The 27062-nt window shown below is 34.7% G+C and overlaps 2 protein-coding genes and 1 long non-coding RNA gene across 3 annotated transcripts; 2 read left to right on the top strand and 1 right to left on the bottom strand.

The window, feature by feature from the left end:
• Window positions 1-1698: 1698 nt before the first annotated feature.
• LOC140745136 (chymotrypsinogen B-like) lies at window positions 1699-6927 on the top strand. Its single transcript, XM_073076908.1, has 8 exons — window positions 1699-1757; window positions 2041-2203; window positions 2650-2721; window positions 3619-3737; window positions 4583-4739; window positions 5066-5176; window positions 5631-5765; window positions 6683-6927. Exons 1-8 carry the CDS (start codon window positions 1699-1701, stop codon window positions 6893-6895), a joined length of 1029 nt encoding a protein of 342 aa, XP_072933009.1. The 3' UTR covers window positions 6896-6927.
• Window positions 6928-9753: 2826 nt separating this feature from the next.
• Window positions 9754-14523, bottom strand: LOC140745135 (venom peptide isomerase heavy chain-like). Its single transcript, XM_073076907.1, has 6 exons — window positions 14317-14523; window positions 13628-13776; window positions 12866-13034; window positions 12007-12123; window positions 11150-11275; window positions 9754-9987 (listed from the first exon to the last, which is right to left on the bottom strand). Exons 1-6 carry the CDS (start codon window positions 14461-14463, stop codon window positions 9754-9756), a joined length of 942 nt encoding a protein of 313 aa, XP_072933008.1. The 5' UTR covers window positions 14464-14523.
• A 2979-nt stretch (window positions 14524-17502) lies between these two features.
• LOC140744826 (uncharacterized) lies at window positions 17503-26737 on the top strand. The gene is made up of 3 exons (XR_012102590.1): window positions 17503-17610; window positions 18252-18364; window positions 26579-26737. It is a non-coding gene; the product is annotated as an uncharacterized LOC140744826 (long non-coding RNA).
• The last annotated feature ends 325 nt before the right edge of the window (window positions 26738-27062 follow it).

Here is a 27062-nt window from a genome sequence, read left to right as displayed (position 1 = left end):
GTTTACTCCTTACGAACGATAATTATGATATATATCGATAAGAAAAAAAGGGTAAATGAACGCATCTGCTAAAATGATAAGAGAAACAAACATATATCTGTAATTATTCGGATTATTTATATTACTTCAAAAATAGAAATGGGTTGTAATAATTTAATATAAGTATTACAAAATATTATATAAATATAAAATATATTTAATCAATTGATTAAAAATAATAATAATGAAAACACTAAATAAAAGATCTAGCTGTTCGTATTTAAAATGTATATTATTCATAAATGTAAACGATAAGCTTACCAATTAACCGCATCCATGTGTTTTTTGGATTCTTCTTCATTATCATCTAAATTTGCATATTTTCAAATATTTTTTCAACTTTAATCACTTGATGATTTGTTTAATAGTACATAAAAATACACGTATCAATGCATAGAAGTACAAGAAAACTTTAAAATCAAAACATTAAAACTTGATGGTTAGGTTGCTGTTTATGTACGTTGTATATAGATGTATATATGGTCGCATGGGTATAATAGCGCCATCTAGTGGCAAGTTTTATAAATTGTAAGTTTGCAAGTTTATCAATCTATATATTTTGGTTCCAAATATTATCATGGTAACTTAATATAATTGTTTATATGAAAGTAAATTTTAATATAATATAATTATTTATATTTAAAACAATGTTAAACGTTTTATAACTTAAAACTTAATAATTATAATTTCTTTGCCATCTATAAAATATCCTTGTTGCAATTTACGGATGCAATTTATATGAGACTCAATAAACATGTTATTATATGTAATTTGGATTGTTTCGGAATGTTTTATAATTCTAGAATTCATTTAAAACGTATTGCTAATTTTATACAACTTATTTTGAACATAATTTATTAGCAATAATTCTGTAATAAATATTAAATAATACTGTTTTGATTTTGCCCGTTTATCGTTGATAGATGGTGCTGATCAATAATGCATCCATTTTTATAAGTTAAATTAATATATCAGTAACTTACAAAAGCCTTTTTATGTTAAAAACTTATTTTGCTAATATTATATCTTATTCAATTGCTTACTGATTTTATATGTTACTCTTCTTTAAAAACGTTCATAAAAGATTGTTAATCATATTATGGCGCCAATGTTCATATTTTTCACAGTGTTTATAAATGATCAAACCTATAACTGAATTTATGCAAAAATGTAAACAAATTAGTTAATGACGTTTTAATGTTTTATATATTGCTAATTATTTTTATTGTAATAATTACTTTCATATGGGATTTGAACTTACTGTATTTTAAATTAATAAAAACACTCTTGATTCATATTTTGGTTAAAAACGCTACTTCCTTTTTGAGAGGATATGATGATTGTAATAATATTCCATCTCATTCTTTTACACGTTCAATCCTACAGATATATATGTTTGTCTTTCTACGTTACGCCTCAACTTTTCGTGTTACACTTGATTTTACTCCTCATAAAATTTCCGTACCGGGCCTTATAACTCACATCGTTTCTTAAGGAGTTAACTCCAATAAACTCCAAAAAGTGCCGCATCGTACGTATTTCTCGGCGAAAAAGTCGGTAACACATTTGTAATTTTGTAAAATCAAATCACCTTTTTACACTGGGGGCCTCCATTTAACTTTCCGTTCAGGGGCTCGTACGACAATAGCCCGCCACTGCATGAAGCCATCCGATTCTGCGCCCCCACCGTGGCGTGGGAACGCTGAGTCGGCACCTAGGTTGCCACTGCATAGTGCTGAACGTGGGAACTCGCTCTAGGAGCTACGAGTACATTGCATCATCATATAACTTGCAACATTCAGTTTTGTTTTATTTATTAGAAAAAAATAAAAGTTTATTTTATCCTGTCTTCTTGTATGTACTTTCCTCTTTATTGAAACTTCTACTTTATTTTTTGCTTTTTCTAACAATATGTAAAACAGTTAGGATTATCATCTGCCAGAATTTTGCTACTCTTCTCTATGCTTTTATTTTTTCTGTCAGTTTTATTTGTCATTAAAGAGTAAATGACTTGTTTGACATCATTTGTCCTTCTAATGTATCAAGTAATTTAAACGAATTTAAAGTGTATAAATATAAAATATTTTATATCATCATAACCTTATTGGATGTCGTTGTTATAATAACAGGCAACTCTCAAAGTTATCATGCATATATTAAAAATGTAAGTTGTAAAATTAATTGCAATAAATGACAATTACAATTACGTATAATGACATTATACGTAAGACATGATTGACCACTTTTAGTCGAGACTCGCTAGATAGCAACAGAGTGTGGAGGTTCACCCTCAGTATTCCTGTTCCGGACATCTCAAGCGTCATTGAAATTATAACCTTTAGTAATCGGCTGATATTACTGAAATTTTAAATATTATTTTGTATGCTATCATGTCATTGCTTGCTATCATTATCATAGAAATCACTAACAAAGCTGATGTGACTTGCAATTGCAGATTACAACCACTATTAAGCATATCAATATACACATAGTCACAGGATACTGTACCTACATAATAGAAAATTAGTGTGTTTAACGTCGTAAAAAATATTTTTTAAAATTTACTGTTGTATTATAAGAATATAAATATTATATACGTGTCTATTGCAGCACCCAGTAGTTAAAGTAAAAGACATTCGAAGAACTTATGAAGAGGTTAAACTTGGCGACCTGAAGCATCATGTATGGCTATTTGTATTTGTACTGTTGATGGTTTTAAGCTAGTTATTGGAAGGTGGTAGAACCCTTTGTGGTTCGACTCCGGCGGCACCACCGCCACACCTATTTCTACCTAATAACAGCAGTGTTAGGCGCTGCTGTGTTCCGGTTTGAAGGGTGTGGTAAGGGAGACAGACTTTTCCGAGGCGTTCCAGCTTAGTCCTCAGGGGTAGCGGCGCATCTGTGGCCGATCTCAGGTAGGAATATCTAATCTTATCTGGGGTTGATTACAAATGTCCATGGGCGGCGGTAGCCACTTACCATCAGGTGGACTGCATGCTCATATGCTACTCCTATATTATATAAAAAAAAAAAAAAAGTTATGTACGTTCTGCCAGTTAAGAGGAATCTTATTAGAAAAAATAATTTGCTTTAGTCTTAACTAGGATTAGTATTTAAGTAGAATATATGGAACAAAATATCTAGATTTGGAATGCTAATAGCTTGTATTTTTATAATATTTGTTTATAAAACTCGTAGAAAAGTAAGAAATATGTGAGGTGGCTATGCTATGAATGAGTATTAAATTCATCAATAGAATTGCTTATTTTCGTTCAATAAAACCTCATTTAATAAATATCAAGCAATCTTATCAAGATATGACATATAAATAATACACACACATCTGTAGCATAGCTTCCTCATAGATCTCTAGTTGCGAGGCGCCTTAAAACTAGCGCCTGCTAGATAAGCATAGATATTCTTTAGAGTTAGAATATTTTTCAAATTTGGGTCTTAGGTAATTAAAGAAAAAAATAGATTTAACTTTTCAGTCTGGGTACAAATGCCCATTCGTTTTTGAGTGTATCAAGACGCCTATGACTTGTTTCAACGGATTTTGAATTATAACTAATCTTACAGGTCTTCGTTTATCAGTTGTATAAGGACAATAAAACTTACCGAGCATTTTGTGCTGGGAGTATTATCACTGACGCGCGGGTCCTGACTTCTGCTCATTGCTTTCTAACAAACAAAAAAAGGTCTGTTGTCATTATCATCATCAACCCAATATCGTCCCACTGCTGGGCACGGGTCTCCTCTCATAATGAGAAGGATTAGACCATAGTTCACCGCGCTGGCCAAGTGCGTATTGATAGACTTCACATACCTTTGAGATTTCCTCACGATAATTTCCTTTACCGTTTGAGCAAGTGATAATTAATTTCTAATACACACATAATTTTGAAAAATCAGTCAAGAGGCCGAGTTTCTTAACCACTAGGCTATCACTGCTTTTCAGGTTTCTCAGGTCTATTGTATATTGCTGATGCTAAAGGAATAATGGTTGAAACAGACCATACACTTCATGTTCAATAACATACACATATATCTTATCGTACATATTTTAGACGTTTGATGGGTTCTCCAATATTATAATCCAATATTTAAGTAGTTTATGAGATCACCGTCGATTTCATAAAATAGGTCGAATTGAAATTTACCTTAAAAAATTTAGAAAAGGTAACATATAAAACCATGTGTTAATATCACGAAAATTTACATAAATAATAATTACTCGTAATATGCGCTCAAAACTACAGGCCTTTAAAAATTTTCAAATATCTATATTTTAATTACATTTACTTGTTTATATAAATGGATATTTTAGACGTATCCACTACTGCAAAATAATAATGATGGTGACAAATACATAATAAATATAAATACTACCTGTATCTCCGAAAATAATGGCAATAGTATTTGGTTCGCTAACGCACTACTGCGTCAGCTCGGGCCGACGGTCGCACGCAGACTGATTCATAGTTGGCACTCGATTTATAAATACCCACCTACCCACATACACTACAATACCCTTTTTATGCAGGGAGAGAAGAAAAATAAATAAAGTAAAAGTTGTAGCTGGTATTCTGTACACAATTGCTTACGAGTCCAATTCCGATGAGGTTCAACAATGGAGATCAGTTTGGAACATATATACCCAAAGGTTCTTCAGACATCCAGCCTTCAATCTTGCTGTTTTGGTTAGTTTTAGGCTTTTTAGATTTATGTTTTGGAATTAGGCACTTAAGGATAACGTTGCAAATAAATAACAAATTTCACAAAAACAAACTTGTAAGTTGCAACTGCAATACACCAGTAGTTTAACTGTCAATCCACCTAATATGTTCCAGATCCGTCGCTATTTCTTAGTAGTAAGGCAGAATGCCTAAAAAAGTTTATTCACTTAATCACCCTTTATAGTAAAACACAGCGTATTTGGGGTCGATTACATCAATTACCTAGATTACTTCAGGTGGACTGCATACTTCTTCCCAACTTTCTTTCTATCATCATTTTATTCTCGCAGGAGGTTGAAGTTCCTTGGACATTTAATAACTATGTAAATAAAATACCGTATACAGAATGGGATCAAGATTTTGACGGTGTTTGTAGCGGCACTGCCGTGAAAATAATGCAGGTGATTTCGGTTATCGCTCCTCAATTCTTATTGCTGTTATGTCGTCAACCCATTGCCATGTTCCACTGCTGGCCACGGGTCTTCTCTCAGAGTGAGGGGTTTAGGCTCTACTTCACCGCATTGGTCAAGTGCGAACTGGTAGACTATTGAGATTTTTTATGACATAAACATACGTACTACTATAAAACGTAACGACGTTACATTTGTAAGTATTCCAACTCAAGTTAAATACTCCATGACATTAATTATTTCATGATCATAAAACTATATTTTTCTAACTGTCTGTACACATACACATATGTTTTTTGTTTATTTTAATCTATTTACCGCGTAACGTAACTATTATTTCTACCAACGATTACCTACTAATCAAATTTTTGTTACTTTACGTTTTGAACTAAACTTGTTACAAGTTTATTTCAAAATTGTTAATGATTTAATATTTTGACTTCAGAGTTGGAGCCTAAACAAATCTTTAGTAGTTAAGGATATGATGCTGGTCAATAAGGCAAACTGCGAATACAAATTGAAGAGGAGCTGCATCAACTTCTACTGCACGAAGCATGAAAAGTCACATGTGATGTCTCTAGTAAGTGTATACTTAATTTACTACAAGTTCAAGTCTTACTTTAAAAACTGTGCAAGAATTTGAGGCTGCTAAAGCAACCTCAGATATTCTTATATCTTATTTTTTCTGTTATGGCTCCTTGAATTTAAGTAAGTATCAATGGTAGTGGTCACTTAATATTAACACATTAATGCTGAGGAAGTAGGTATATCCTTTTTGGAACCTTTTTGTAAATTATAAAAAATTGTAAAATTCAGAAACCGACCTAAATGATATGATCAATTGATCAACCACCAAGCCAGTCAATAGCTCTAACAAATTAATCAATCATCAACATAAATATTTTTATAAATGAATGAAATGAAAGTGACATAAAATGTACAAAGCTAATACACGACCGACAATCCACAGCGATGACTGTCAGGAACTGTTGCTGAGTGTCACCATATGTCGCCTGTGACCAATGATTCACAACAGACAGACCACGCAAAGTGGTGGTAGCCAAAGATCGTCTCCGAATATTGCGACCCGGCGACCACCGCTAACTGTCGGCGAATTTTCGTTCCTGTACCCTTACCATGAGTTTTCAAAACATCCCACAATTTTACGTTACGTTGACTCAAGCCATTATTTTGTTCCGTTTGCTTCAGTACACTGAGTAAATTTAACAATAAGTAAGTACTCAAGTCTTTTTGTCTGTCTCACATGTTCGCAAAAAAGAGAGACAAAACAAAAAGCGCCATTTTGTCAATTTAGATATTTAATGTTACGTTACTGACACTATAGTTCTGATACAATCCGCTAGGGGCGCTGATTGGAAATTGTATGGGCAAATACGTAAACAAATACCAAAACAGTCATATTTGTCAAAACGTAAAAACTCATGGTAAAGGTATTGTATTACCTCCCTGTCGCTCATGTAATATTTTCCTTACCAGGAAACGGAAGGCGGCGGCCTCGTCTGTCATGGAACCGGTGATCCCGCAGAGACTGAAGCGGGTGTTCTTGTAGGAGTGACTTCACTTGTCAGCTCAAAACTATTGACTCTACACAACAGAATTGGTTTGTTCCATGATTGGGTGGCGGATGCCTGCCCACGCGTTACCCCGGAGTCGTATTTTTTGTTAGCTGTGATTGTACATATATTATGAAATAAAAAAGTTGTTTGGTTTTCGATGAATAATTGTCTATTATTACTGTGTCGTTCGCGTGTTTTTTTTAATATAGTATCAGCAGGGCCATAGACGCCCGCGTACATGACGAGTATTGTCTTATTATGTCATATAAATTGTATCTAAAATGGTGTAACATACCCTTTAGTGTGAATTCAAACAAAATAAAAGAAAAACTTTTCTTTCATTTTTAAAACAAAAATATGATTTTAATCTTAACCCTCTGTAGGATGTTGTAGATTGTAAGCAACATACCGTTTGATCTCCCATAAAATTTAAAAAGTTCATTTTCTGTCGTCATATTGCAATGTAGTCCGTGGTCCACAAAGCGAAGTAATGAAGTAGTACTAATAAATCTTACTAGATGGCGTTATGTGTCGCAAATTAAACTTTATTTGTCAATTGTCGGTAATTTGAACAAGTTCGTGCGTGCTTCGATTTCAAAAATTGAAAATAATTCGTTTTTGGCCGTGTTTTGGTGTTATTTTGGAATCATGGATAGGTAAGTGTCTGAATTTCTATATGTAATGTTATCTTTACGAAAATATTGTTTTGTTTTGTTTATTTTTTAAATGTCTAGTTTGTTGCTCGTAGGCTACATTGATCGAAAATGGTAGTTTATTATGAGTAGTTCTATACGAGAGTAAAAGTATTCATAGGAGTTTTCTTATGTTCTAGGAGGGCTCGAAAGCGGCCTCTTGCGGACGACGACATTGCTGCAGCGCTGGAAGATGGTGCAGATAGTGAGGATGGGTTAGATTTTGACGATGACAGCCTTGCTGACCCTGATTTTTTACCCGAACTGGAAACATTTGAAGATGAAAATGTAGCGTTGGATATTGACATGGATTCTCTAATCGAAACATTAGAAGATGACCATAAAAGCCCATCGACTAGCGCAGAAATTATCCCATCCAACGTAAGTATTCCTCAGCTTTCTCCAGCGCAAGACAACCAACAAATACAAGGTAAAAAAAAGCCCGCCAAGTTGATATTACGCTGGAAGAAGAAGAATCTTGAGTTGAATGCCGAGCAGCTCATGTTCAAGGGAAACAAGACCTTGGGCACTGATCTTCTAGAACTTGATACTCCCATACAGTTCTTTTTATACCTTTTTCCACGAGAACTCATCCAAAAGATTGCAGAAGAGACAAACCTCTACCGAGTTCAAAAGGATCCCAACAGCACTTCATGTATGACAGAAATCGATGTCAAGCAATTCATTGGTGTGGTATATCTAATGTCTCTCATCCAGTTACCTAGAGTTACCAATCATTGGAGTCCAATACTTGGTACGACACTAATTCAAGAAACTATGACACTGAATAAATTTGAGAAAATTCGACAGACTTTACATTTCAATGATAACAGCAAGGACCTTCCCAGAAACAACCCTGAACATGACCGAATTTTTAAAATAAGGCCGGTGGTAGACTCCTTGAATGAGGTCTTCAGCAAAGTGCCATTAGAACAACACCTTTGCGTTGACGAGCAAATGTGCTCCACTAAAGCACGAAATATATTGAAGAGATATAATCCTAACAAACCACACAAATGGGGTTACAAAATCTTCGTGTTGAGTGGCGTTTCTGGTTTTGCCTATAAAACTGAAATTGAAACTGGTAAGGAGAATGTTGTCCTACAACATGAGCCTGATTTAGGTGCATCATCCAACGTCGTCACGAGACTAGCGCGCATAATTCCAAGACACCAGAATTTCCAGCTTTACTTTGACAATTATTTTACCTCTCTTCGTTTGTTGGAGTATCTGGCTAAAGAAGGTATCCATGGTCTTGGTACAGTGAGAAGAAACAGAATACCAGATTGTAAGTTGCAACCAGAAAAGGAAATTATGAAAAAAGAACGTGGTTATTCAGAAGAATATGTAGCCGACGTCAACGGAATCGATGTGTCTACTGTTGCTTGGAAGGATAACAAGTTAGTCGTCCTGGCTTCAAGTTTTGCTGGACAAAAACCTGAAACTGATGTTCGAAGATGGGACAAACAAAATTCAAAGTATGTGACCATAAAACGACCATATGTAGTTGGAGAGTACAATCGCCACATGGGTGGGGTCGACCTCATCGACAGCATCATGGGCATCTACAAGATACGGCTACGTAGCAAACGATGGCAGGTCCGCTTGTTCTACCATTATCTGGACCTCACGATGGCTAATGCATGGCTACTTTATAAAAGAGTCTCAAAATACAAAAATCTTCTAGCATCAAACATGTTATCATCAGCAGATTTTCGTCAAGAGGTTGCAGTGACCCTATGTAAAATGGGTACAAAGTCTGGTATGTCTGGCCGGCGTTCACTAGAGATCGAGATTCAAGCTAAAAAGCGCAAAGGACCTGCTCAGTACGTACCGCCAATGGCGGTACGCCAAGACCAGATTGGCCACTGGCCTCAATGGTCTGAAAAAAAAATGAGGTGCAAGCTTCCAAAGTGCGTTGGATTTACTTATAACATGTGTGAGAAATGTGGGGTAGCACTGTGTTATACCAAAACCAAGAATTGTTTCAAAAATTTTCACCTATCATAATTTTTTCCGAAAAAGGTTTCTAAAGTAATCCATGGTCGACAAACATACATTTTTAGTCTTATGGCCTAGTGTTGCTTTAAAGCAACACTCCCTTTTTTTTTAAACAACTTCTAAAATACTTTAATAAATGAGAAATACTGAAACACGTGTATTTTATTTTGTCACTAAAAACTCGGCTCCAAAAAATTAGAAAAATCTACGTTCTTGAGTGATAGAGGGTTAATACACGATTTATTTAGTTCACCTAGGAACTCACGGAGTGTCTTTTCAGGACTTTAATAAAACGATATCAAAATAGCAGAACTTTCCATTGTATTAGATTTAACAAAAGCACAGAAATAACATTTGCCATTTTCGCAGGAGATGACTTGTTCCTTTCGATGTAATGGTAATACGATGACACTCTAGTAAAGAAGGAGCCGATATGGTATGCGTGGCCACTGACTATACCCACTAGCACTCCTTTAGATGATTCGTTAGGGTCACCAGTATGCGAGCATACCAGTGGTCCTCCGGAGTCGCCCTGAAAGATAAAAGAGGAAGATAAAACGTATGTACATATCTCTATATGGAATTCGGCAGTACCAATACAATTTTTATAGTTCTCTAGCATAAATGCGTAGTATCTAATACGATAGTCTAAAAATTCCTTAATGAGTTCTACCAGTATTTTTCTTATAGAAGACAAGTAGATTCTACTGTTGGGTAAGGTGGAGCCCTTGAACATCAGACCTAAGTCATTTTACTTATAACAGCTGGAAGATTCTTTAAGTATTGTCCCCAATAGTGGTAGTAACGATTGGCTACTATGGAGTTTGGACTATCTATGAATATATATGTGGTTTTAGTAGTCGACATTTGAGGAAATAAAAAAATAAATGGCATCTTTCTTTCGTACCAAACCCTGCATGAATTTTTAGTCAGTTTTTGTTTTACCATAAATCATCATGAACCCATAACTATCCCAATGCTGGGTATGGGTGTCTTCTCAGAATGAGAAGGATTAGGCCACAGTCCACCTGGCTGGCTAAGTGCGTATTGGTAGACTTGACATACCTTTGAGATTCTTTTTATAAATCTCTCAGGTATGCAGGTTTTCTCACGATGTTTTCCTTCACCGTTTAAGCAAGTGATAATTAATTTCTAATACGCATAATTTTAAAAACTCAGAGGTGCGTGCCTTTTTTTTCTTCTCAAGGGGGAAACCTTCAAAAGGTACCCGACGACGTGGGAGCGACGCCGGGTTATGTGGGATTTTTACCGCACTAAAACCCCCCGGTGGCCGTCCTCAAAGCTTGTTGGAGAACTCCGGGATCTCCGACGGAACACTACCGGAGCCCTCCAAGCGCGATGCCTCGATCGGGCTCTACCCAGGGGGGAGCAATTTTCGCACCTCCCACACCATGTAGTGTTTATGACGGTACCCGACCACACATACCGCCGTCCTTCCCGGAGTCGCTTGCTGGACGGTTCGAGCTCCCACTCTTGCCGCCCGCAACCCCGGAAGCCCCCTTTTAGTCGCGTTCTACGATAGGCAGGGGATACCGTAGCCCTATTCTAGTCCCGGAACTACAGGGACAAGAGTTGCGTGCCTGGGATTTCAACCTCGCACTCTTCAATCGAGAGGCTGAGTTTCTTAACCACTAGGTTATCACTGCCTTAAATAATAGTTGGGATATACTCACCTTGCCAACATCGGTATACTGACTTGATGTGCACACAAAAAGGTGCATATTCTTCCGATGCATTTTGTTACATAGCCTCAAGGGGAGCACAGTCAAATGAGCAAGAAGCAGCTTATCTGAATTGTACTGGTAAGAAAAATAAACATTCAAACTTATTTTTACGCTAAAAGTCATGTGGTTCAACTCTGGAGGGATCAATGTTATATATATTTCTGTTTAATATCTGCTGTATTTTAGTTGTGTATTTTGGCTGTGGTAGCAGGCATTTTAAAGTCGACCTCAAGGATGGTAGAACACAATATTGGGTACGATTTCTAGTTAGGACTTAGACATATCCATTGTCTAGTGACCATAACCACACCTTATCAAAAAGGCTAAATGTTTGATTGCTACTTGTATTTTGAATGAATAAATATATAGTTTCTGAATCCTAGGTTGTCTTATAATTTTGTGAAAGACCTAATCGAACCTTCGGCTTTTATCTTAGTAGGTATTGATCAAAACTGAAACTTATTTTAAACTTAAGTATGAAAATTTACGCAAATCGCTTAAAAAGCTCTCATAAGAAGACAGAATTACTATTCGCTTATTTTTTTTATTTGATGAAATATTATAGTTAATAAAAAATAATAACATAAATGCAACTTGTCGGAAGCGCCGTACTGATTGTCAAGTTGACGAAAAAAGCCTGTGAAGAAAGCTCCCGACTTCAGCCAAATGTAACCAAAACGTTCACGGGCCTATACGTTTCTTTTAAGCCGAAAAATAGGGGCATTTTCGGGCCGAAACTTATTTTTGACCGAAAGTGAATTTTAGGTCGTACGCTCTTAATAATATTACGGTAAATAGAAACATACTCTATTTGAAATACGCCCAAATCCAGAAACAAGGCATTTTCCGCTATAATCCACATATTTCCTTGCATAGGGAATAGAGTTTACGTAATTGTCATACACGAAAGGTGTCATTAAGAACTGAAAATAAGTAAAAGTTATTAAATAATCATACCTTTAATTTTCATACTAAAGATATTTATCTTTACTATAGATATTTTAATATAGACATTTATCTATCCATGAACTTGGCACCCACTCATTGGTAGACTATACATTCTAAAGGGTGTGTAAAGTCTACCATTCGCATTTGACCAGTGGACTGTGGTTTAAGTCACTCTCACTCTGAGAGGTGAGCTTTATTTCTCCATCGCACCAGTCGCCAAAGGAGAGGAGAGGAGAGGACACACTATCAGGACTCGTGACGATCCTACACGGTTTGGTTTGCACGGACGTTTTTGCCACGAACGTGTAAGATGTGGAATGAACTTCATCCTGAGGGTTCCTGGGGAGCTATGACATGGGGTTCTTTCAAAACAGTTACAAAATTAGCTCTCCTTTAAAACCGGTGATGTATTGGCGACTCCTCTGGTGTTGCAAATTTCCATAGGTGACTGTGATTGCTATCCTTCAGGTAACCCGTCTGCCACATCGTTTAGGTTTACGATAAAAATATAGTGATCCGTGCCCAGCACTGGGACAGTAATGGGTCGACGATGACGATGAAAGGAAGGTAATTGATTTACATTATTATCTGTTTTTGCTATCATATCTATACTTGTCATTGTTTATTTTGTTAAATACAGTCATTTTTGATATAATATATACTCAAATATTGCCTAAAAAATAAGCAAATAATATCTTAATTATAAGAATAGTTTACCACTATCGCAATATCCAGTTTAGGGAAGTTGTACTTTGGGGGGTAGCGGACTTTTTTCAACCGCCTCCACTGACCATCTGAGGGGCTGTCTTTGAAGTGGTATATCGCATGGTTTGACAACTGACCAGCCACAGCATATGTATGGGATAGGACCTTTTGCGAAGCATGCCTTCAAATAAAGATAACTTCTTTAAATAAATGTGATTAAAATATGATATCTAGAATTTGTATGTGGTAGATCCCTTTATTGTTCGATTCCGGACGCACAACACTAATAACAGTAGTGTTCATCGCTGCTGCATTCCAGTTTGAACGATGTGGACATTTGTTATCAGTCCCAAAGAGGATTGGAGTCCTACACTTATCGACAAAGGGATCTTTTGAAGGTGGTAGAACCCTTTGTGGTTCGACTCCGGCGGCACCACCGCCACACTTATTTCTACCTCATAACAGCAGTGTTAAGCGCTGCTGTGTTCTGGTTTGAAGGGTGTGGTAAGGGAGGCATACTTATCCGAGGCATTCCAGCTTAGTACTCAGGGGTAGCGGCACGTCTGTGGCCGACCTCAGATAGGAATATCTAATCCTATCTGGGGTTGATTACGCATGTCCATGGGCTGTAGTAGCCACTCACCATCAGATGGATTGCATGCTCGTCTGCTACTCCTATATTATAAAAAATGAGGTTGACCAAAGTTATCTTGCTACTTCTGTGGATAGATTCCGTATGCCTCGTGTCTTGACGGATTAAGGAATCATTTATACCCAGTACCGCCGCACATTTTATCAGCTAGGCTAGGTTTGTCAGTGAAGCAATGAGCAGCAGATAAAAGTTTAGCCGGAGCAATGATAACGCCGCCGCAAAATGTAGCATACTTGTTCATAGGCTTTCGTATTGATCTTTTGAATGCGACCTACAAAAGTAAATGTATTAAATTCTTGCATAATATTGAGAAGGATAATATAACCTAAATATATTCTTATAACTTGTATCATAGAAACAATGGAATATTTATTTATTTTCGTGGTTGAGTCACTGTCAGCAACAGAATTGCAGGTGTTCTAGTATTGTAAATGTTTGATAAATTCACAATAACTATGATATTCCAGTGTTTCTATAATTCTACTTTTCACGCCGAGAGTCAGGGTTTAAATCTCAGGTACGACTCTTGGCTTTTTTGTAAATATGTGCATTGTGCGTGTAAGAAATTCAATACAAACACCTTTCTTTTCCGATAAAGTAAAATGGCATGAAAACATCTACATTGCTGAACGTTCTATACAAAATACTTCTTGAAGGTGTGTGAAGTATACAATTCTGCTATTGTCCAGAATGATGACTTTGGCAGAACTTCGTATTATAAGAGGGGACTTGTAACCACTAGTGGAAATATTAAAAATGGGAAACAATGACGAATTATTTTATGCACAAATGATCATTTCAAAGTCATTACTTGATATGGCACGTCGCCCAGGTTTGCAGGCCAGCCGTTGACAACTCTTGGCGATAAAGCATTTATTGGTACTTTATAAGTTTCATTATACAAGTACGATAGCGACATATCAAAAATATAAAAAAGAAATAAAGTATTAGTAAACATTAATCTGATAGTGGTTTCTTATATTATTGTTTAAAAAATATAATTGTATAACACATGCCAATGTAGTCAATTTGACATAGAATACGAAGAATAAATTCACCACAGAACCCGATGGTTTTACCGTTCGGTCGGGCGACCTAATTTTAATTTCGTCATTGTTAACAAGTTGACTAACATAATGAAAAATATTTAACTGGGCTGAAACGCGACATATACATATTAAGTATATACTCGTACAATCAAGATCGGTAGATTGAACAAGGTTTTCGCGGTGATTTCGATAAAGGTAATACGTAAATATAAAATTATTATAGATTATAATTTTCAGCTCGATAGCGACTACGACTATATCACGACTTATATAAAGTTGTAGATTAGTTATAACCTTAGTTATAAAATAAATAATGAGATTAATTCTGTGAACATTTTATCATGGAAACACTCCAGAAACAATGAAAACAACACTCAACAATTCAGGAAAAATTCAAAAATATTTACTTATAGGTACCTACTGATCATTTTTTAATATAGGAGTAGTAGACGAGCATGGAGTGTAACTGATGGTAAGTGGCCACTGCCGCCCATAGACATCTGTAATCAACCCCAGATAGGATTAGAATTTCTACCTGAGGGGAGCCATAGATTTGTCGCTACCCTGAGGACTACGCTGGAGCTCCTCGGAAATGTATGTCTCCCTTACACCCTTCAAACCAGAACACAGCAACGTTTAATATTGCTGTTATGACGGAGAAATAGGTATGGCGGTGGTACTGCCGGAGTCGAACCACAAAGTGTTCTACCGCCTTCATCATCATCATAGATCATAGACTTAGTTTTAGAATTATACTAATCATTCAATGTCATTTTTGTCATTTTGATTATTATGTAAGATTTGTACAACGTGATAAATGTTTTGTTTTAATGCAAATGCAAATAATTATAGCGCTGTTTGTAATTATATTTGTGGAGAAATTACGAGCTGAATTTGAGGCTGCATCTACAAACACTTTTCGTGCTACGGCAGGCAGTGCATTAAATTTCAGTGTAAGTGGTCAAAATTATTATAGTTATATTTAGGTTCCTTATAATATAAAATTTATATACAGGGTGAATTTTTAAAACGGGCCTTCAGGGCCAAATCCGAAACTATAAGGATTAGCGAAAAATGCTGAGAGGAGTTACGAGGCCGATTTTGATAAAAACCAAAACTGCATCATTCCTTTTTTAAAATAACTTTTTCCCTAGCCGGGAATCGAACGAGTTCATTTTGAAAAAAAATACACCCTCTATATTATTCCACTATCTGATAGTGTTGCTTATAAGGATCAAAATCTGGGAAGTAATGATAAATGACAAACTAAAGGAAAAACCTCAATTTGAAGAAAATACATATTTTTTATATTAATTTGGCAGTTAAGTTCCCGCCATTCATTAATTTAAACATTTCGCGTATTAACAATTTTTTGGCTCAATGTTTCAAATCATTCGAAATGGACGTTTTGTTCTTCAAGAATTTATATTTTTATGTCCGACTTAGTTAAGGTTACTTTTAGGACCATTATAATAGATTTAACTTGCTATGGGCGGAGTTTCGTTTAATACTGATGTAAAATTGACAATTTGCGAGAATGTCTTTTTCGAGTCAAATCCGAGTGATAACTAAACAAAGAGATATAGAAAATTATATTTACTGTTGAAACGTAGTTATAAACAACAAACAATAACAATTTACTATTTAATCATTTATCTATTTTTATTAAAAAATAAATCCTAAAAACGGCGGTAATTTACTTGCCAAACTATTACTTACTCATACTAAGCCGTATGTCACGGTTATAACATCGAATAATTAGTTGATTAACCAACAAATTCTTCAATGGTATGACTTATGTCTATTTCTAAAGAATTCTACATAAATCATTTGTTATGTATAATCCTTAAGGATTAGTATGCCAATGTATGGAAAAATACGTATTTTCTTCAAAATTTTCCTTTTCCTTTAATTTGTCACATAACATTACTTCCCAGAATTTGATCCTTATAAGCGACACTATCAGATAGTGGAATAATATATAGGTGTAATTTTTTTCAAAATGAACTCGTTCGATTCCCGACTAAGGAAAAAAATATTTAAAAAAACTAATGATGCAGTTTTAGTTTTTATCAAAATCGGCCTCGTAACTCCTTTCAGCATTTTTCGCTAATCCTTATAGTTTCGGATTTGGCCCTGAAGGCCCGTTTTAAAAATTCACCCTGTATATACTAGCTGACCCGGCAAAAGTTGTGTTGCCATATGAATAAAAAAATGTTAAGGTTGAACAACCCTTGTCACTTAGGGGTATGACAAATAGATAGTAGCCGATTCTCAGACCTACTGAATATGCATATAAAATTTGGTGAAAATCGGTAAAGCCGTTTCGGAACATTGTGACACGAGAATTTCGTATATAAGATTTGGATTTATTATAACATAAAATCTATATATATTTTGCCAACTTGAACTGGAATTAGGCTGTAAAATGCAAATATAAGAAGTATTTGAAACGTTCTACTACGTTTCAAATACTTCTTATATTTGCATTTTAGTATTAGATACTTATAGAAACCTACTGATATATTTTTTTAATATAGGAGTAGCAGACGAGCATGCAGTCCACCTGATGGTAAGTGGCCACTGCCGCCCATAGACATCCGTAATCAACCCCAGATAGGATTAGATATTCCTACCTGAGGTCAGCCACAGATGCGCCGTTACCCCTGAGGACTAAGCTGGAACGCCTCGGAAAAGTCTGTCTTCCTTACCACACCCTTCAAACGGGAACACAGCAGCGCCTAACACTGCTGTTATTAGGTAGAAATGGGTGTGGCGGTGGTGCCGCCGGAGTTGAACCACAAAGGGTTCTACCACCTTCAAATTTTCAATTTATTCGATATTTCATAGTTAGTTTTAACAAATTATGCTTAAATTATAATAAAGGAATGTTTCTAGATAAAACTCGACTAGATAGAGACTAGACTTAATTACATTCATGTTCGGAATTTCAGGCAATTTTGGAGGAAAATAAGCAATTCGATGCCTGTCTTGATTATTGTCCGTTGAAAATACTTGGTGGCGTCGAGGCTGACATATCTCAAATTCCCTACCAGGTTTCTTGTATTCGTATTTTTTAGTGTCTCATCAACTCATCCATCTATTGCTATACATAGACATTATCTCAGAATAAGAAAGATACACTCGTAGAGTACGGATACGTTGACTTCTCATTTTTGAAAGTTTTTTTAGAGAACTCTTTGTAAGTTTTATCACAATGTTTTACTTCAATAATACAGCACGTACCTGGGGTTTTAACTTTGAACCTGCGAAGTGCCATGCCGTAACTCTTATTTCTAAGTGATCACTTCTGTAAAAATTTAGTTACTTGTGTTCATTCGAAAAATGTATTGCTATATACCCATGGGCCAAGATTGTTTTCAGAGGGGTGCACAGCTATTTTTCGGTGACGGATATGTATTTCCTGTTTAGTCTTGGCAAACTTTTTTTTTCATTTTATTGACAGATTATATACATTTTTTCGCCGATATACACATACTAATTTCACAGATTTCGCCCTGACGACGATTGTTTTCGCTAATAGATACACTTTCGGGTATCTCTTCGCCTATGTACTTTCCCGGTCAGTGCCCTCCTGCCCATGGATATACCTAAACATCATAAAAACATTTATTTACTTTATTTTCGAAGATGTTGCAGTAAAATTAATAATATTATAACACTGTTTACTTTTTAGATAGCAATACGTCAGAAATCATCAGGTGGCTATTTTTGGTTTACGTTTTGCGGGGGATCGTTGATTACTTTTCGATTTGTAATGACAGCTGCACATTGCTTTATATCTAATGGGTAAGGAAATTAACGTAGCTATATTTAGAATAGGTAAATGAAAATATTAAATACATTTAATACATTCATCATCATCATCATCAACCCATTACAGTTCCTCTGCTAGGCCCTAGTCTCCTCTCAGAATGAGAAGGATTACGCCCCCCACGAGTAGTTAACCACGCTGGCCAAGTGTGTATTGGTAGATTACACAAACCTTTGAAAACTTTTTTTTAATTTCTCAGGTATGCAGGTTTCTTCTCGATGTTTTTACCGCTTAAGCAAGTGATAATTAATTTCTAATACGCATATAACTTTGATAAATCTTGAATCTAAATTGAGGTGCTTGCCAGGGATTTGAACCTCGGACCCCTCGATCAAGTGGCCGAGTGGCTCGTTCTTACTAAGTAACGAACTAGGCTATCACTGCAATTTGAAAAATTGGTTCAATGTATGTACACTTAGGATAAATTGGATAAATTGTTTCTGGGGTATCTTAACATAATATATATTACGCATATACCTTTATCATAAGATTTAATGTAGTAAGTTTTAGTTTAAAATATTTCCAATTATGACATCAATATATATTTTTTAAATAAATGGTTATTAATAATGCGACCTAACACAATGACAAGTGATAGTTATAAATTGAAACAAGCTGTCGTAAATAACCGTATCGGTTATTCACATTGAAGTGCAAACCAAAAAATATATACGAAGTATTTAGGTACTAATAAATATTGCTATACTGACAAGGTTGTAAATGTAACTAATTTTACCGTGCAATACCTATATCGTACGATTTCGTTGCCTTGTAGGTATATAATTTTATTTTTGTATGCATATGCATGTGAGGGTCAAATCAGAGTCAATGCAACTGAATTCTAAACAAGGTAACCCAAATCAAACCCCAATTAATGCAGTGTTTCTTGGTCAAACAATGCATGGTTCGAGACCACAGACCAAGTGCCTGCTTTTTCATACACTGTGCGCGCATAATAACTACCTATGTGTATCAAATAAAACCCCCATTCACAGACCTGTATCATTACCATGAGTTTTCAAAACATCCCACAATTTTACGTTACGTTTAATCAATTCATTATTCTGTTCAGTTTGCTTCAGTAGACTGAGTGAACGTAACAATTGTACTTCACTGCATAGTCTCTTCAATGATAATGTTGACATGTAGTACACCGCCAGTCGTCAGCCTTGTGTCACGTATATTCAGAGCTAAAAACCTCGAATTCAAATAATTTAAAACAATATCCAACCTACTTATAGCGCCCCCTACCAGTAAATGTCATTATCGTTTTTCGTGCAGCCTGTGTACATTTATGATTTTTCAAAATAAGAAATAAAATAAGTAATTTATCGTAAAAATTGTTAATTTATAACAAATATTTCAATTAATAATTTATAAAAGACGTAGGTGTGATATATTGTGCAGAAAAGTTACAATGGAAAATAAAGAATTTTGACGAAATTATTCTGAAGACTTGTACTAGGCGGCCATTACGAATGCAGTCGCAAATTGAAAATGTATTATTTTCATTTATTAAAGATAAGATGATAATCTTATATATTAATGAGGAATGACAAGGTAAATTTTTACATATATATTTTTCCAAGCAAAGGATTTTTAGATTACCATATTGTTCTGTAGCAAGGAATTTGACGTATTATGTTCATTAACTAAGCTTGTCACCTATTTAGGTGATCTCGCTTATTTAAATCCTTATATAAATCTCGCTTATATAAAGCTATGAACATAGAAATAGGGGGCTATTTAGCCCCGTGCATGGGTACTAACCCGTTTATACTGAGTATTTACTCACATAAAAGAATCTACTATTGAGTAGAATATACCTAATAGGTATTCACCCGTTCAAATAAGGTTATGACCCTTACATATTGGATATTTACCTACATTACAAGAAATAGGGTGCTATTTAGCCCCGTTCATGGGTACTAACCTGTTTATATTGAGTATTTACTCACATAAAATAATCTACTATTGAGTAGAATATACCTAATGGATATTCATCCGTTCAAATAAGGGACCCTTACATATTGGATATTTACCTATATAACAACTATAATAAGATACTACTATTAAGTAGACGGATACAACGGATATTCACCCATTCTAATAGGGTATGATGTCCTTCACATCGGGTAAATAACCCATATAACAAAATACTAATAATCAGTAGATAGACACAACTATTACCATCGATTGGGTGTAATGATTTTAATCAATGAACATTTTATTGAAGAATCATTCAGATTAATAATGTACATGATACAGGATATAGAGATGACAATTTATATCCTTTTGTAATAACTTTGTGTTTAACCATTCATAAGAATTTGGTATCTAGGTAGATCAGCATATTAAAGAGTAATTTACTAAAGGAACTATCTATCTATCTAGATGGTGATAGATAGACTAAAGGAAAAAATAGTTTAAAGGAAGAACACTAGCCTCTAGGAAACTGTGGGACGGATAAAACATGGTTAGACTTTAAAAGTTGCACAAGTCACAGTTACTATTGTAGCTGTAAAGAGTCAAAAGCCATGCCACATCAGGCGAATGCTTACTGCTCTCGAGCATTTGACATGATTGTTTCTTAATAATTTTAAATTATTTGCCTTTATAAAGATAATTTGCTATCAATTATCTTATTACTGGTGCTGGTCATTTATTATGTATAATAAATAATAAGAAGAAATTTCATAGTACAAGTACTGGAACAAATGATCGGCAAAATGGTTTAAGAAACAATGATTGTTCAATTCATATATATATAGTACAATATTTTATAATAACAAGTATAACGAAGATATTTACACTTCATCCTATGATAAACTTCATCCAAAAGTTTGAGATACTCATACCAAATAGGGTCATTATCTGACTTACAACAAGCCTCATGCACAAATACCTGTGTCACAGAAAGGCTTGATCGAAGTTTCCTTTGGAATAAATCTTCAATCACAACAGATTTTTAGGTGAGTGGTTAATAATGTGGTCGATTATAATTATAATTTTAAAGACCAGTTGTAACAAATAACTATTGACCCAAGCTTTGCAAGTGGTTAGCTTTAAGAGTCTATTTGTATAAACACTTAAACTCATTATTCTCAAGGAATGAAGATTTTTTCAAAATATACTTGGTATGTGTGTAGAAAGACTTCTCACATCAGTGAAAACATATTGTTTACTCTTAACCAATTTTTTACAATATTTTTACTTTACCAACACCTGATGATGGTGATGTTGGTTTATATTGAACATCTTGGTCTTAATCTTGAGCTTTAAATAAAGCCTGGCATTCCACTCACTACTTACTATTGTTTTCAAGAATGCATATTTTGATACTAATTCATGATTACCTTAAACAGTGTTTACATGTCTATGGTTAAATGGAAATTCTATGCATTTCAAGTTCTTTCCTTTGGTTTGAGCAGAACACTATATTTATGTTTTTACTAACCTTTTAAAAGATACAAGACCATACATAACTGATTAAGATCTAGGGACATTGTGTCAGTTATATATTTATATAACATAGTTCCTATTTGAAATGTCATAATAATGGACAAGGAACAATAACGACACTTAGTAATTTAGGATCATAGACATAACAAGCTATATCATTCTTTAGGATTTATTGGTTACTTAAAAGATAGTTTGATAATTGGAAATAATACAACTGTTAAGGTTGTTCATTGTATTATACAAGCAATAAATAAATAAAAAATCAAATTGCTTTACCATTAGATAAAAGATTAAAAATTAACACAAGGGTGAAATAAAAAGAAAAATTAAATATATATAATAATGATATTAAAAAATAAAGATTATAATAAATGCAAAGATATGTATATATATATAACAATTCTAATAATGTTTATCAAAATTCTATCCCTCTTACAGATAGATATAATTACAGGTGGTAGTTATCATATTATTTTTATTATCAGGACACAATCAGTTATGTAACAGATGGTCATTATTCTCGGTATTTTTGTGATTTGATTTAAATAACAAATCCGATCAACTATTTAAAGTTAAATGCAGCGTTAATTGTGCTTAAAGATATTTTTTCAATAATCATCTTCAACACGGTGAAACCCTGTTAACCCTGTTAACGTGTAGGCAACTCCACAGTTATTTCGTATAGAAACAGCATGGTGTTTAATACCCACATTTAACCGTAATATCAAGGCACATATTGGATTTATTGAATACCCAAAAAATGTTTTTATTTTCCTAATACATTCAATAATTTCAGAATGAATTTGCTATCACTAAATCAAGATTATACATTGCGAATTAACACTTTGAAGGTTTTTAAATAGATTTATTTACTAGGAAACCTACAAGAAGTATGACTTACATGTCATGACTAAGGTTATACTATTTAAATGGAAATATTCATTTTATTTCTAATAAAATAATTGTTGTTAAAAATTATCTCTGAACGGTTGGGGAGTTTGTGGTAGTATCAGACCGGTCCAGACAGTCCTAAAAAATAGTATTAAAAAAAAAAAAAATAGAAATAAATAATCCTTTCGTTTTGGAAGGGTTGCATTTTGGGTCTCATATGAATTTAAAAAAAAAAAAAAAAGGTCTAGATCCATTTGTTTTTCGTCAACGCTTTACCCTGTATGTTACTCGCTTCCTTGAGGAGCGTTTCGTTTCTATACACGAATCTCAAGATTTTGTTGCTCTACAAACAATGTTAGACGCAATAATGAAAACGTGATGCTGGTGCTTATAATATTTTGGCCTAAATAGTGTAAATAACTAGATCTATCTGTAGACTGGTTACAATATTCTTTTCATTTTGATATATATATATATATCTAGAATTATTTTTGTTCTTAAAATGCATATTTAGGTTTTCTATCCTCCATATCCCAAGTATGCTATTAGTTGGGATAGTTACATCTGATGTATAAATATTTTTAGCGAGTTAAGTGTAAAATAAACTCCTTTGCAAAAAAAACGGGCACCTTACACACACACTTTACCTTAGCTTTTCTATGGGTAAATATTATTATATTTTTAGTATGTCATTAGCTTGGATGACTAGAAATTTCTTATTATCAATGAGAATCTAGTTTTTTAACACTTTTATCCTGGTATCGGTGTTTTAGTCAATGTAAACAGAGAGCCGTGTTAAAATGGACATTTTTATGGGTATAATGAAATTAAGACTACGAGTATTTTTATGGTATTTTAATAAAAGAGACATTAAAAAATAAAAATTAATAACGAGTATGACCTCCTCTTGCAGCGATTACGGCATGTAATCGTCTTGGCATGCTTCCCACCAGGCTTTTGATGGTGTCCTGTGGAATGTGTTCCCACTCAGTCGAGATTACACGTTTAAGCTCTCTGATGTTTTGTGGAGGTGGTTGGACAGATCGTACTCGCCTTTTTAGGAGGTCCCAAACATGCTCAATGGGGTTAAGGTCGGGGCTCCGCGCTGGCCAATCCAAACGACGAATACCGACCTCTTGCATATAAGCATCTACGTCGCCAGAACGGTGGGCCCGAGCATTATCGTCCATGTAAATGGCATCTTCACCAATTACAGTCAGTGCGGGTTGTGCATTTTGAGAAAGGATTTCTGTTATGTACCTATGCGCATTTAGTGAGCCATTTTCTATGAATACTATCTCGGTACGATAGTTGGAAGTTACGCCCGCCCAAAACATAACGGACCCTCCACCATAAGGGGTGATTTCTTCAAAACACACATCGGCATAGCGTTCCCCTGGTCTTCGTAACACTCGCCGACGTCGGTCCTCACCATGCAGACAAATTCGAGCCTCATCGGAGAAGAGTACGCTACTCCAGTTACCTGGTGTCCAAGATAGGCAATTTCTAGCGAACCTCAACCGCGCAATCCGGTGCTCACGGAGTAACTTGGGGGCCCGCGCTGGTCGTCGACTACGTATATCAGCAGCTAAAAGTCTTCTCCTCACAGTCCATAGGCTAACTTGTGCTCCTCGTACCTCTTCAAGGTTTCTTTTGAGGTCTATGTAACTGCATTTGCGGTTCCTCAGCGCCTGAGTCACTAAAAAGCGATCGTCTCGCGGCTGTGTGCAACGTTTTCTCCCAGAACCTTGCCTTCTCTGAACGGAACCTGTCTCTTGGTATCGAGTCCAGGTTCTTTGTACGGTTGAACGACTCACGTTTAACCGCTGTGAGACGTAACATTGGCTACACCCCTCTTCCAGCAGCGCTATAATTTTACTAGCTCTCATTGCTTTTTCTGCCATTACGATAGACACAAAGATATCTGTTTTAAGTCACAATAAGGCAGAATTATGCGATAAACATAAATTGTTGTACTAAAAATAACGAAAAGTTACTTTTAGTTGCTTGATAACCTTTTAACCGCAAACCCGCGAAAAGTGTCACAAAATGAAAAAGGGATTAATAATTTAAAAAACAAAAGTTTTGAATTTGGAATGAACTTTTTTTCATACCCAGACTCTTTATTAAGTGCCAGTAACATAGTTTGGCTATTAAAACCTCTGAAGAACTAAATTATTACCAATAATGTTAAAAAATCAAACCCGCCCGTTTTTTTTGCAAAGGAGTGTATTATATATTATTTAGTGGAGATGAAGAATAAATACTATTTACTTTTTTTGGTTATTGTAATTACTCATATAGTAAAAAGAAAAAAAAAAAAAAAAACAATAATAATATATGAGTAATATATATGTATATATATAAGTAATATATAAAAACAATAGATATCGTATATATTATGACGTTCACTTGGTGTAAGCCCGTGAATGCCATTATTACTACCGATTCGCCTACATCTGAGTCGAGACTTCTAAAAAGTATACATAAACATAATAATAACATTATTGTATATTAACCAAATTGCTTGGCGGAAGATATTGTATATTAAATTGCCACATGAATTTAAACCTTACTATAACCAGTGTTCAAACAATCTAGTATTACCATTATTTCATAGTAATCATAGTATTTGTCCAGCACATCCTTAATAAAATTACCTAGATAGGCCTAGTAACACTTGAGAGTTACAAGAATAAGTTTATTTCTTTTATGTAATCTTATAATACAGTGACCTCCCAGACGACAGTTTCTAGATTTTACCAACCACGGAGGATGATGGCATTGATATATCATTTTTTACAATACATACCATTAGAGAGCACGCTTTACCACGCTGCTACGCTGACGTCTAAACATATGAGTGTCAGTTAAGACCCTCTTAGAAGGATAGCTGAATGGATCAGATCTAAGTTCAATTTTGTAGTAGAGACGTTACATCAAACGTATACTTGATAACTGTAATTAATATTTAAGTAGATATATTAAATTAGGAATTTTAAAAATAATAGGATTTCAATGTTTTTGTATCTTGTTTAATAGGCTCGTTATTTTACAAATCTCTAAACATCTACATGTCAACATTATCATTGAAGAGACTATGCAGTGAAGTACAATTAGAAATTAAACGAACTTACCTAAGTGAAGTTCCAATTTCAATTGTACGAACTGCATAGTCTCGAAATGATATTATAACCCACCCACCCATACTTATATACGATAAGTATTACCCATAATATCATCTATGTTGTAAAATAATCGAGCTAATGAACTTACATCTTGACCCCAGGATCTCTAAACTTAATGACATTTACTGGTAGGGGGCGCTATAAGTAGGTTGGATATTGTTTTAAATTATTTGAATTCGAGGTTTTTAGCTCTGAATATACGTGACACAAGGCTGACGACTGGCGGTGTACTACATGTCAACATTATCATTTCGAGACTATGCAGTTCGTACAATTGAAATTGGAACTTCACTTAGGTAAGTTCGTTTAATTTCTAATAAGTAAGTGTGCAACTCTTTTTGTGTTCGCAAAAAAGGTAGACAAAACAAAGCGCCATTTGTCAATTTAGACATTTAATGTTACGTTACTGTTCACTATAGTTCTGAAACAATTCGCTAGGGGCGTTTATTGGGATTTGTATGGGAAAATACATAAACAAATACCAAAACAGTCATATTTGTCAAAACGTAAAAACTCATGGTAAGGGTACTGTAGTGCTCCCATTACATAAGTATCGAAAAAGGTATGAGAAGAATACGAAAATCAAAAATGACGTTATTTTAATGTTTTTTTTTAACTTCAATAATATAGATTTATTTGATATTTTAGAAATGTAAAACCATTAGAAAAACTAAGGGCTGTCGGTGGTACTACCGAAACGACCGTGACTGCATTCTCATTGTCCAGGGAACAGTGGCGGAAAATCAAAACGTTTTACAAGCACAAATATTACAATGCTAGAATTCTGAGAAATGATTTGGCTATTCTAGAGGTAACAATATGTGCATATTGATATAGATCGTACAAGTTATTTCATTAGATATTTTAGTTTGTACTTACTATATTTATACAATATTATTTTAATATATAAAGGTATTATTGTTGTTATATCGAATAATAACCGGTCGGCAACCCGCAAACCGTAGTACGGATTCCTCACTCTCAATCCATAATCCAAGCATGCGGATGACCTGACGGTAAGTAGGCGCTGTTACCCATAGACATCTATAATCAACCCCAAATTAGATTACATTCCTACCTGAGGTCGGAACAGCCTTCCAGTTTAGTTTTTAGCTGAAAACTAATGACTCGG

Source organism: Epargyreus clarus, unplaced genomic scaffold (assembly GCF_041222505.1).
Source record: "Epargyreus clarus isolate Ecla_fem2 unplaced genomic scaffold, WU_Ecla_fem_2.2 ptg000009l, whole genome shotgun sequence".
NCBI lineage: Eukaryota > Metazoa > Arthropoda > Insecta > Lepidoptera > Hesperiidae > Epargyreus > Epargyreus clarus.
This window is presented reverse-complemented; position numbering and strand designations above follow the sequence as displayed.